A 13,762-nucleotide genomic window follows, 5' to 3' on the forward strand; every position below is an offset into this window, starting at 1 on the left:
CATTGGTTAGTTGATATGCGTTTAATAAAGCAATACTTTGTTTCTAGTTTAATAAACATGTAAAAATATGTTTGTTTTTAATTGTTAGGTATGACTCCCAATGACTCTATGCATTGCCACTTCTTATGGAGAAAGGTACAAAAAATGCACACTGTGGCACATCCCTTAAATCGAACTTTTTTTAGGGAACCGGTTGTTAAGATTTTGGCAGCTCGTCAATGCCTAAAGTGACGCCTTGAAAGTGCTTTGCCACAAGTACTTGAGTGAAAATGAAAATGGTCGGCATCAAATCCCACTTCCACAAGAAAGTGATAGCAGTATGCATCAGCTGGTGTGGTCTGCATGACTGGTGTCCTCTTAGGAGGAGAGTGACTGAGCAGACATGGAGCAAGAATAAATTTATATAATGCTATATGTATACATAGTGTGTGGTGACCAGGCAAGAGACCTGTTCTGGTAGTCTTGCAATCTGTAGGTGCAAGAATTCTGTTTCCCCAAACTCTGTGTGCTGGACTTAAGCCCAGGCAGTGAGGGAAGTCTTTTTTTTTTTTTTTTAAACTTAAACCTATATCTGACAAAAAGATGCACTAGCAATTTGAAACTTGTATATAAATTGGTGGATATATCATTCCCCATCCGTCTGTCTTTCTAAAGAAGATCTGCATAAAACTGGATTGCATCGAAAGGATGCGTATTTGTTGGATGATAACATTTGTTCTTTCTATTTGTTAAAATTCAGAAGTAGGTTACTAACATCCACAGTGCTGATAATTTCTGGATTTATGGCATTTAAAACTGAATTGGCCCATCCTGTAAGTAAGCAAAGGCACAACCGGATATTTATGAACTGCTTGTTTTCTTTCGGTATTGACATGTGGCGATTAAAAGATCTATTCATTATTTATCTGCCCTTGAATTTTAACAGATAAAATTACAATCTGTGCAGAACCATCCCCAAAACTGTTAACCATTCAACGATCTGATGAATTTCACATCTCCTGAAATGTGTATTAGTGGATGCTGTATGATAGTCTAGCTGCGGGCAAGAAAGGTAGTAGCATTTGCAGTTACATTAGTTAGGCTGAAAAAACAGATATTGCTTTTGCACAATTGGCTGTGGTTTGGGGGCAGAGAGGTCATTTTCAGCCTCCTCTGAAGCCAAGGCAACCCAAGAAGGGAACAGGCTATGTGGATAGACCAATGTTCCATTTTGATTTTGCAATCCACTGTGTGGTGTTTTATGTCCCTCTCTGTGCCCCATTGTCACATTCTGGGGTGCAGTCCAGACCAGTGAGGAGTTGTCACCACCTGCTCGGCATCCTTGGGTGCCTTGCAATGCTTTGCTGTTGTAGCTCCCAACCTGGGCTGCTCCCAACCAGCCTATCAGTATGCAGGTCATACCCTGAGTATCTATGTGCTAGAAAGTCTTGGTTTAGCAGCTCTACCCCAGCAGCCTGTCTACAGCCGCAGTCTGGCTTTCACCAGCCTTGGTTATTACTTGCAGGGCGATCCAACACATTCCAGTGCTGGATTTTCCCAAAACCGCGTGTTCTGCAGTGTCCAGTCCTCTCCTGGACAGTTCAGATATTAAGACTTATTGCTTCTGTTACTTTAACTGGAGTTCCCAAACAATTCACTTTAAACACAGCACTGGATTAGTTTACATTAAAAATAAAACTAGCTAATTAACAAAAGAAGATAAAATTTTTAGTGAATTCAAGTATAAGAGATAGTTAGAAATGGTTACAAGCAAATAAAAATGAAAACATGCATCTAAAAGTCTAAAACGTAATCTAGCAAGTTTTGGTTCAAGGCTTTGTTAAGATGGCCTTTCTCACCCACAGTCTCCCAGCAAGATGTGAATGACTCTTTCCTTGGTCAAGATCTCTCCCAGAGGCTCAAAAATGCTGGTGCCTTTGTCCTTTAGGTGAAAGAGAGAACTTAGGGTTTTCTGCCCCTTTCTTTTATAGTCCAGTGAACCTTTGAAGTGGATTCTTCTGAAGGTTACCTCTCAAATCATAGTTTATCCAAACAGTGAGGAAGGTGACATGGAGTGTGGTGGTGAAGGAGTGCTCTTTCTTCCCCCAGTTGTTTGCTTTCTTCCCCCATGCTCTTTCTTCCCCCAGTTGTTTGCTAAAGTGCAAATTGTTCAGTTTCCTGCCATCTCCTCCCCCTGCTGTTTTGAGGACCCTATTTACTACTTGTATGTAAATTGAGGTAAACACATTCCTTTGTTTAGGATCATCCTGTTTAACAACTTTTGCCTAGGCAGGGCTGTCCAGTTTTGAACACTTGATAGTAACATCATACAGGAAGAATTCATAACTTTACATATACTGTTTCTACATACATTTCTCTGTGATATTATTCACCAGCAAGTTACTAGTTTTCAAATGAAACCTCAGAAGGCATATTTAATACAAAGATTACTACAGGGGTGTGTAGGATGTGAATACAGGGGTGCTTTTGCTCATACTGATCTAAAGGGGATGCAAGTCTGTTACTGTCCCCCACTACCGGCTGGGGTCTATATATCAAGCTGTAGAGGTTCGTGCTTTTAGCTTTGAAGATCCCTGACTAGGGTTGCCAGGTGTCCGGTTTTCAACCGTATGCTTGGTCGAAAAGGGACCTTGGCTGCTCTGGTTAGCACCGCCGACTGGGCTGCTAAGAGTCCGATTGGCAGTGCAGTGGGGCTAAGGCAGGCTCCCTGCCTGCTGTGGCTCCGCACAGCTCCTGGAAGCAGTGGCATGTCCTCCCTCCGGCTCTTAGGCATAGGGGCAGCCAGGGGGCTCCGCACGCTGCCCCAAGCCCCACCCCTGCAGCTCCCATTGGCCGGGAACCCCAGCCAGAGCCCTCACTCCCCATCATGCACCTCTGCCCAGCACTGATTCCCCCTCCTGCCCTCCAAACCCCTCGGTCCCATCCCAGAGCACCCTCCTACACCCCAAACCCCTCATCCCTGGTCCCATCCCAGAGCACCCTCCTACACCCCAAACCCCTCATCCCTGGCCCCACCCCAGAGCCCGCACCCCCAGATGGAACCCTCACCCTCTCTCGCACCCCAGCCCAGAGCCCCCTCCTGCACTCCAAACTATTCATCCCTGGCCCCACCCCGAGCCTGCACCCCCAGCTGGAGTCCTCACCCCCTCCCACACTCCAAATCCCTGAGCCAGCCCAGTGAAAATCGGTGAGTGAGGGTGAGGGGCGCAAGTGACAGAGGGAGGGGGGGATGGAGTGAGATGGGGGGAGGCCTCAGAGAAGGGTGTGGAGGGGCATGGCCTCTGGAGGGGCAGGGCAGGAGGTGGGGCAAGAGTGTTCGACTTTGTGTGAGTAGAAAGTTGGCAACCCTATCCGTGACTTGAGTAAATTTAGATCCTGAGTCAAACTTTGTAGCTGGGTGCTTGCTCTCAAATGAACTAAACAAAATCTCAGATCGCAAAATATTGATGTTTGGGGAAAGTCCTCATCCAGATCAAAACTTAGCTCTTCGGACTCAGTTGAGAGAAAGTGAGTTACAACACAAAAACACTAGTTCTAAATTTACGTAAGGACAGACATTGGTCTTGGCTTGAATGTGGGCTTAATATAGAAACTTTCTCTCTCCTGCTACAGGTATCCAAGAGCCTTGCATCTTATGCAAGACAAATAAGTTATTAACTGAAATGAACAGGGCACTGCATTCCTTTTGTTGATAGGTTTTGTTTTCCCCGTTTGTGTAGAAAACATGGTTCTAAGACTGGCAAACCTTAAATCTAAAATCTTTTATGTAGCCCTTCCAGTTTCAGCATTCCTTTGAAATAGCTCATGAAGGAGCTGTCAGGGTTCCCTCCCCATTCTGAACTCTAGCGTACAGATGTGGGGACCCGCGTGAAAGACCCCCTAAGCTTATTCTTAACAGCTTAGGTTAAAACTTCCCAAAGGCACAGATTTCTTTCTTGCCTTGGGAACCAGCTTAGGTTAAAAACCTGATACGCTGCCACCACCAAGTGATTTAAACAAAACAGGGAAAGAGACCACTTGGAGAGACCACGTCTTCCCCCAAGCCCTTCACCCACTTTCCTGGGGAAGGAATAATATCCTCACCAATTGGTACAGGTGAACACAGACCCAAACCCTTGGATCTTAAGAACAATGAAAAATCAATCAGGTTCTTAAAACAAGAATTTTATTTAAAGAAAAGGTAAAAGAATCACCTCTGTAAAATCAGGATGGTAAATACTTTACAGGGTAATCAGATTCAAAACATAGAGAATCCCTCTAGGCAAAATCTTAAGTTACAAAAAGCCACAAAACCAGGAATACACATTCCCTCTAGCACAGCGAATTTCACAAGCCAAAAAAACAAAAGAAAGTCTAATGCATTTTCTAGCTAGATTACTTACTAACTTTACAGGAGTTGGAAGGTTGCATCCTTGATCTGTTCTCGGCAAAGGTATCAGACAGACAAAACCCTTTGTCCCATCCTGTCCCCCCCCAGATTTGAAAGTATCTTGTCCCCTCATTGGTAATTTTGGGTCAGGTGCAAGTGAGGTCACCTTAGCTTCTTAACCCTTTACAGGTGAAAGGATTTTGCCTCTGGCCAGGAGGGATTTTATAGCATTGTATACAGAAAGGTGGTTACCCTTCCCTTTATATTTGACACTTTCCCAAGGCACAAATTCTTCCTTGTCCTTGGAACGGTGTCACTGCCACCACCAACTGAGTTAAACAATGATTTAGGAAAAGGACCACTTAAAGTTCCTGTTTTCCCGAAATATCCCCCCAAGACCCTTCACCCCCTTTGCTGGGGAGGCTTGAGAGTAAACAAGGTGAGCACAGACCAGCCCCTTGGGTTTTTAGGACACTAAAAACCCATCAGGTTCTTAAAAGCAGAACTTTATAATAAACAAAAAGTAAAAAGCACCTCTGTAAAATCAGGATGGAAGGTAATTTTACAGGGTAATCAGATTCAAAACACAGAGGATTCCCCTCTAGGCAAAACTTTAAAGTTACAAAGAAAACAGGAATAAACCTCCCTCTTAACCTAGGGAAAATTCACAAGCTAAAACAAAAGATAATCTGACGCATTTTCTTCCTATTACTAACAATTTGTAATCTTAGATTCTTAGTTCAGGTATGGCTTTAGGAGATGTATTTTCCCTGCCCTGGTTCCTCGCTGTCCCAGAGGGAACACAAAGAAACACTTTCAAATCTGTGGGGGAAGGTTTTTGTTTTGTATCTTAACCTGGTTGGTACCTGACCAAAAGGAGATCTGAGCTTCTTAACCCTTTACAGGTAAAGGAGGAATTTTATGCTACCCTTAGCTGTATGTTTATGACAGGAACCTTTTCTGTGGGAAGGGGTTTGGGTTTTTTCCATTGCAATCTTGATAGCCAACCATCAATATTTATGCAGCAGATGTTAGTTTATAGTGTTACATATTTTGCAATATAAAATAGACTTTTGTCTTAAAATGACTAAATTATTTTCATTAAGAGGGGTATATGCTCTTTTATTCACTTTAGGTGCAATACACCCCTGTAGTTAGGGCCAGTATAGACTTTTTTCATGTCTTGCATGAGTGCTATTTTAAGAACTTGTCAGATGGGTATAAACCTTATGTTGACCCTCTGCATGAGGGTGAATTTCACCCTTTGTGTTCTTATGAGAAAGAAAACATGAAAATGTATGTGATAAAGCAACAGGAAAGAGTGCAGGCCAAGAGGGCTAGAAGGTGCCCCAAGTTAAATAACTGGATGCCCAAGGATTATAAACTCACTAATTCACTAAGAGTAAAGAAAAGGCTGAAAGAGGTGAACAAGGACATTTCAAAACGTAATCCAGGATTTAGATGAGAGGCATTAGTGAGGCACATAACGTCTAGGATAGAGTTGGATTGGAAAACATAGTTGATCTTGAGTAAAGAAAGGGGAAAAAAAACAAGATGCAGAATGAGAGGACACTCTTACAAATGACTAATGGCCCAACTCTGAACTTTCTCACACTGGGTGGCAGCTTTTCATGGGATTAGCCCAGTTGCCTTTGAGGAAGTCTTACAGCTGCAAGGGGTCACAGTTTGCCTGTTAGGTAGTAACTTATTCAGTCTAAGAAATACACACTGTAGAGAAGTTATTGTTCTCTTCCTGGTGTCTTTTTAGGAACATCTCTCCATATGTATTCATGGGTCCTTCTCCTAGGTATATGCCTTTATGAGAAATTCAGTAAAACTTTCAAGTTTTAAACAAAAATAAAGAGCTTTGTGCCATCTTATTTGAAATGTATACAAGGCTGTAAGAGCTAAGGAAGCTACTGAAAAATACTTAGCATTGACTGCCAAGTGTTTGTCTTGTACGTTAGTCAAGCAGATGGGATTGTTTCACTTTCCGTTGTTAAATGTTTTAATCTTTTAAGGTTAAAACCATAAAATCCCAATACATGTCAATTTTAACTTTTCCTGTGTTAGTTTCCTTTTCTCTCTTGCTGTCTAATATACAGGTGCATGAGGACGCTTTGGCTCTGACCGTTTCTTTTTATGTAGATTTTTCCTCCTGGGACACCTGCCTCAGTTCACCCCTGGCTGGAAGGGGTGCATGTGGGTAGGCTGAAACAGCTGGGAAGAGGGTGATCTGGAACACATGTCTAGAGGAAGAAGAGGATCTCTTCCAACCAAGTTTGACTTCTGCAATGGGAGGGGAGATGCTGGTTTTGGTAGTTGGAAAGATCCTGAAGTTGAGGAAAGGGCAGACCGGAATTTTCCATGGTTCCATAGAAACTCCACTAAGACCAAGTCTCCTAAGTAATATGATATATTACAAGCTTTTATATCCTTGGAACAAATGTTCGTTGTCTGATCTAAACCTGAGGGTGTGACATTGATACTAACTGCAAATTAACCCTTTCTGGGTGTCTGCTACATTGCACACCTCCCCTTCTTTATGAATATATAACTGTGGGTACATCTCCTCCAATCCAAACTCTCAATTGTCTTTCTGTGTTTTAAATTGGATTAGTCTAAACTTGATATTTCTCAGCTCCTCAAAGTGCTCTTAAGTACATTTTTATGCTGTCCTGAAGCTCTGACATTTCTGCACTCAAGACACTGCAGAGTTATTGGCAATGTAGCCTGAGAGCAGTGTACCCTGAGGAGGAAATTGTGGTACAGACTTGTCTCTAATTCCATTAAGCCTTGACAGCAGTCCTACGCAGTAGGAATAATAAAATGTTGGAACAAATGAGTTTATAAACCAAAGCAGATTAAAGTTAGTGTGGCTACTCAAATTGAGGGTACGGGAGAAAATTAAGGCTTTGTGTGATGTCTTAATTTATCCAACATGCCCAAACATGACCATTCTAGATGATAACAGTTCAGTAAGAACTTGTGTTAAACTTGAACAGATCTATAATATGTTCACCATGAATCAGTCACTACTGGTGTGCTCATGTAGTTGTCTTTAACATCATACTGTTACAGAAAATGAGAAGGATTTTAGCCAAGCATAGCTTAGAAAAATATAATTTTACTTTACACTGTGTGTGTGTGTGTGTGTGTATACACACAACTTTCCATCTTCAGCTCTGCAAGTATTAACTAATGCTCACAACACCACTGCGAGAATAAAAAGTATTATTATCTCAGCTTTACAGATGGGGTGAATGGAAACAGAGAAGTTAAGTGACAGGCGTAAGGCCATGGAGAGGGTCAGTGATGGAGTAGAGATTAGAGCACAGTGGTTCCTGGCACCTACTCTTGTACTTTTAAGATTTAGCAAAAATGGTTCAGCTGTTTCTCAGAATAAGATCAGAGGAAAAAAGTAAGTTTTTTGCGCAGGTTAAAATAATAATTAAAAAACTCACAACCTTTCAATTGAGAAATTCTAGTACCTCCATACTTTAGAGTAGGGACTTGAAAAATGAGTTGGGCTCCTGTGGAAAAATAGTATGTGATCTTGTACTTTAAAGACTGTGTCATAATATATAGGGAGTCTGAGTTAAGGTTGCACAGTGTCTCCTAACTTTTTAATGCTTGACTTTGTAACCAAAACTTTCTTTTAGTGTAGTTTGTATGTAATCTTTCTGTACAGTGGTGCAATTTATCCAGAAGGATCACAAAGTATTTTACTGACTGACACACTATGTTCAGGAATCACTTCTAGCCCCACTGAAAGGCTGAAACTCAACAACTGTTATGACACTTTAGTGGGGGTCTGTCCTCCTGTGGCTCAGTGGGAGGCCACTCAACCTCACTATGTCTCTGGGGTGCTACTCCTTATCGGGGATTGAAGCCCCGGTCCTTAAGCAGGATAGCTCAGTTTAACAGTCTTTAGGAGCCTAGGTCCTCGGGCAGGGCAGACAAACCAGTCTCAAGGCTCAGGCCATGAGGCAGGATGGAGCACCAAACAGTCCAACATCGCAGCGCTGGCAGACAGACACAGGCCTCTTGGCTTAAGGAGAGTGCGATTGGCAGCAGGGTGGGTGGGGACCTGAGCCCACCCCGCTCCATCGGATCCCAGCCCAGGGCCCTAACAATGGTGGAGCGTTCCACACTATGTCATCGGGGATCCAATGTTCATGCAGAAACACAACCTGACTATATTTGGCTGTCCCTGGGCTACTTGTGGTGTGGGGTCATCCCCTGTCTCTTCAGGGGACAGGGTGAATGGCAGTCCTGGTAGCTCTTCTTCTGGATCAGTCTCCTCCTGGGGCAGGGCGTGGCACAGCACAGGTTCAGCTCCGGGGATCTGCAGCAGCTTGCACCCTTCCCTGGTTCAGACTCAACTGAGTTAGAGGCTCTGCCTTTTATGCTTCCTGTCCCGCCTCTCACCTTCCAGTGGGAGGTGTGAGCCCAGCCTGGCTCCGGTCACCAGAGATCAGAGAGTGGCTCAGTGGGAGGCCACTCCATCTGACTACAGACACACACTGGCTCTATTAATCAGTTTTATTATCAGATGTGAAGAATATCTTACCTAGTGGGAACTGCAGAGAAAATTTAGGTAGGCGGATGGTAATTTCCTAAGTTATACACATGATTCCAAGACCAACTGGCTTGCATAGAGACTGGGAGTGGCTAAGTCATTATGCAAGGTAACCTATTTCTCCTTGTTTTTTCCTACCCCCACCCCCAGACGTTCTTGTTAAACCCTGGATTTGTGCTGGAAATGGCCCACCTTGATTATCATACACATTGTAAGGAGAGTGATCACTTTAGATAAGCTATTACCAGCAGGAGAGTGGGGTGGGGAGAGAGAACCTTTTGTAGTGGTAAACACCCATTTTTTCATGCTTTGTGTGTATAAAAAGATCTTCTGTACTTTCCACAGTATGCATCCGAAGAAGTGAGCTATAGCTCACGAAAGCTTATGCTCAAATAAATCGGTTAGTCTCTAAGGTGCCACAAGTACTCCTTTTCTTTTTGCGAATACAGACTAACATGGCTGTTACTCTGAAACCTGTCATTATGCAAGGCACTGCATTTAGCTGTATGGAATGGAAATCTATCCACTGCATGAAAAAACTCGTACAGATACAGACAGACATCATCTTCCTTTCCAAATGCAAACAGATGGACATTGTACCAAAAGGACTGAAGGTAAAAAAATCCATTACAATCTACATACCACACAGACTATGCTGACCGCTTGTGCCACACGCTCTCAAAAACTGTGGAACCACCTGATCAACATCCTCTACAGCAAACAGGGAAAGATAAAGAATGAGCTCTCAAAAATTGATACTCTCATAAAAAAACAACCTTCCACACAAACTTCCTCGTGGCTGGACTTTACTAAAACTAGACAAGCCATTTACAACACACACTGTGCTTCTCTACAAAAGAAAAAGGACACTAAACTTTCTAAACTACTACATGCCACAAGGGGCCACAGCAATGGTTCCCTCAACCCACCCAGCAATATTCTTAACCTATCCAACTATACTCTTAGGACAGCTGCTTCTGCTGGGCTATCTCGGGGCCTCTCCTTCTGCCCCTCCACCCCCACGAACAAGATACAGTTCTGTGGTGATCTAGAATCCTATTTTCGACGTCTCCGACTCAAGGAATATTTCCAACACACCTCTGAACAACATACTAATCCACAGAGACCTCCCTACCAACACTACAAAAAGAAGGATTCTAGGTGGACTCCTCCTAAAGGTCGAGACAGCAGACTGGACTTCTACATAGAGTGCTTCTGCCGATGTGCACAGGCTGAAATGGTGGAAAAGCAGCATTGCTTGCCCCACAACCTCAGCCATGCAGAACACAGTGCCATCCGCAGCCTCAGAAACAACTGACATCATAATCAAAACAGCTGACAAAGGAGGTGCTGTTGTCGTCATGAATAGATCGGAATATGAACAAGAGGCTGCTCGGCAGCTCTCCAACACCACTTTCTACAAGCCATTACCCTCTGATCCCACTGAGGGTTACCAAAAGAAACTACAGCATTTGCTCAAGAAACTCCCTGAAAAAGCACAAGATCAAATCTGCACAGACACACCCCTGGAACCCTGACCTGGGATATTCTATCTACTACCCAAGATCCGTAAACCTGGAAATCCTGGGCGCCCCATCATCTCAGGCATTGGTACCCTGACAGCAGGATTGTCTGGCTATGTAGACTCCCTCCTCAGGCCCTACGCTACCAGCACTCCCAGCTACCTTCGAGATGCCACTGACTTCCTGAGGAAACTACAATCCAACAGTGATCTTCCTGATAACACCATCCTGGCCACTATGGATGTAGAAGCCCTCTACACCAACATTCCACACAAAGATGGACTACAAGCAGTCAAGAATACTATCCCCGATAGTGTCACGGCTAACCTGGTGGCTGAATTTTGTGACTTTGTCCTTACCCATAACTATTTTACATTTGAGGACAATGTATACCTTCAAATCAGCAGCTCTGCTATGGGTACCCGCATGGCCCCACAGTATGCCAACATTTTTATGGCTGATTTAGAACAACGCTTCCTCAGCTCTCGTCCCCTAACGCCCCTACTCTACTTGCGCTATATTGATGACATCTTCATCATCTGGACCCATGGAAAAGAAGCCCTTGAGGAATTCCACCATGATTTCAACAATTTCCATCCCACCATCAACCTCAGCCTGGTCCAGTCCACACAAGAGATCCACTTTCTGGACACTACAATACTAATAAACGATGGTCACATAAACACCACCCTATACCGGAAATCTACTGACCGCTATTCCTACCTACATGCCTCCAGCTTTCACCCTGACCACACCACACAATCCATTGTCTACAGCCAAGCTCTGCGATACAACCGCATTTGCTCCAACCCTTCAGACAGAGACAAACACCTACAAGATCTCTATCAAGCATTCTTACAACTACAATACCCACCTGCGGAAGTGAAGAAACAGATTGATAGAGCCAGAAGAGTTCCCAGAAGTCACCTGCTACAGGACAGGCCTAACAAAGAAAATAACAGAACACCACTAGCCGTCACCTTCAGCCCCCAACTAAAACCCCTCCAACGCATTATTAAGGATCTACAACCTATCCTGAAGGATGACCCAACACTCTCACAAATCTTGGGAGACAGGCCAGTCCTTGCCTACAGACAGCCCCCCAACCTGAAGCAAATACTCACCAGCAACCACATACCACACAACAGAACCACTAACCCAGGAACCTATCCTTGCAACAAAGCCCGTTGCCAACTGTGCCCACATATCTATTCAGGGGACACCATCACAGGGCCTAATAACATCAGCCACACTATCGGAGGCTCATTCACCTGCACATCCACCAATGTGATATATGCCATCATGTGCCAGCAATGCCCCTCTGCCATGTACATTGGTCAAACTGGACAGTCTCTACATAAAAATAAATGGACACAAATCAGATGTCAAGAATTATAACATTCATAAACCAGTTGAACACTTCAATCTCTCTGGTTACGCAATTACAGACATGAAAGTTGCGATATTACAACAAAAAAACTTCAAAACCAGACTCCAGCGAGAGACTGTTGAATTGGAATTCATTTGCAAATTGGATACAATTAACTTAGCCACTCCCAGTCTCTATTCAAGCCTATTTCCCCTTGTTTTTTCCTACTCCCCCCACCCCAGACGTTCTTGTTAAACCCTGGAATTGTGCTGGAAATGGCCCACCTTGATGATCATACACATTGTAAGGAGAGTGATCACTTTAGATAAGCTATTAACAGCAGGAGAGTGGGGTGGGGGGAGAGAACCTTTTGTAGTAGTAAACACCCATTTTTTTCATGCTTTGTGTGTATGAAAAGATCTTCTATACTTTCCACAGTATGCATCCGATGAAGTGAACTGTAGCTCACGAAAGCTTATGCTCAAATAAATTGGTTAGTCTTTAAGGTGCCACAAGTACTCCTTTTTTTTCCCCTCTAACTTCTGTTAAAGAAGTATTCATATGATCTTCTTTAATGATCAGGAGTCAGATTTCTGTTTCATTTTTCATCTGAAAGGCAAATTGTACCAGTGGCTAGTAATTAATGTGGTGGTAGAGAACAGAGGAGATATATGCACCTTTATAATGGTAACCCCAGAAAGGGTCAGTTAAGATGATTTCTAGAAAGGTCCTTGTATGGTAAATTGGGATGGTGATATTGATAGGTATAACTAGGTGCCTTGGCTGTATAGATAAGCACGTCCAAACAACAACAGCAAACATGAAGAAAATTGAAGAATAAATAATATTAAACTTCTGTTGTTTGTGCTACAGTACTTATATTAGCAATCGCTGAGGTAGAGATCAGGGCTTCCTTATTGTTCCACACAGCACTAAGTTGTTAGTATACAACCAATAACTGACATATCAACAAACCAACCAGACCAAACGGGTTTTCTTTGGAGATCCTTTAATCCTAAAATTGATTCAGTGTCATGTTTAAACAACCCCATGGAGGAATTATTCCCTGATTTTTTTTTTTTTTTTCCAGGCAGTGATGCTGTATCTGTCACTCTTGTTTGCTGCTGGCTTATTAAGAGGTGGGGGAAAAAAAGACCCAAAACCCATTACAGAAGTGCTGTAATTACATGCATTAGGAAATCTGTGTCTATGTCGTTAGATTAGCAGTCACCATCCTTGTTTTAATTATTAGATTTTAGTAATTCTGTTTGGCAGCTAAGCCTCTTGATGATCAAGTTAAATATACACAAAGTGCTCATTTGAGAATGGTGTAGATGCTGCAAGAGAATAATAAAGTATTTTGCAAACGCGTGGGCAGGTAGTAGCGTTTTATTTGACACGGCAGCCACTTGGGAGGGGTGGGGAAATAGAGATGCTGCATTTTCTATAAAAGGCAGTTTTCAGTCCATATCTCTCGACTGTACTTAATTTCCAGGAACACCATTTACCTTAATCCCTCTGTTCCACACAAATGTAATGTTCCCCTCCCTTTTTTGTTTGAAATTATTTATAGCAGAAATGAAGAATCATGAAATTGAGGTTACAGAAAGTAAACGCCCACTACAGGAATGAATCCTACAGCATTTTTACTTCCTGGCAGGAATAATTTTAATGTTTCTTATTTTGGATCTTCTGTTGCACATCATGTTCCATGTTTGAGCTCTGGCAGGTTGGGAGGTATGTTTTCTGCTTTGAAAGTGTTGAACTGCTTTATTCCCCATTGTCGCTTCTGTTCCTTAGCTTCGTCTCTCCTGTCATTCTCCAAAGGCTGGATCCCTCAGTCGTTACTCATGCAACATCAAGCTGTATCTGATACAGTATTAGCAATGAAGTCTGAATCACTAAAAATCAAAGTGTTG

General features: G+C 43.0%; 1 protein-coding gene across 4 annotated transcripts in view; it reads left to right on the forward strand.

Moving 5' to 3' along the window:
* KIAA0930 (KIAA0930 ortholog) overlaps nucleotides 1-13,762 on the forward strand; it is a 140,713-nt gene that overhangs the window by 17,370 nt on the left and 109,581 nt on the right. Inside the window, exon 2 of one of the 4 annotated variants that reach the window (XM_073316100.1) lies at nucleotides 6,518-13,413. The exons of the other annotated variants lie outside the window; for them this stretch is intronic. Within the exon in view, the coding sequence (XP_073172201.1) occupies nucleotides 10,712-11,872 (1,161 nt within the window). The 5' untranslated portion in view covers nucleotides 6,518-10,711 and the 3' untranslated portion in view covers nucleotides 11,873-13,413. Of the gene's footprint in view, nucleotides 1-6,517; nucleotides 13,414-13,762 lie in introns of those variants that run through there. 4 annotated transcript variants of the gene reach the window in all.

The sequence above is a fragment of the Lepidochelys kempii genome, chromosome 1 (assembly GCF_965140265.1).
Source record: "Lepidochelys kempii isolate rLepKem1 chromosome 1, rLepKem1.hap2, whole genome shotgun sequence".
NCBI classification, from domain to species: Eukaryota; Metazoa; Chordata; order Testudines; family Cheloniidae; genus Lepidochelys; species Lepidochelys kempii.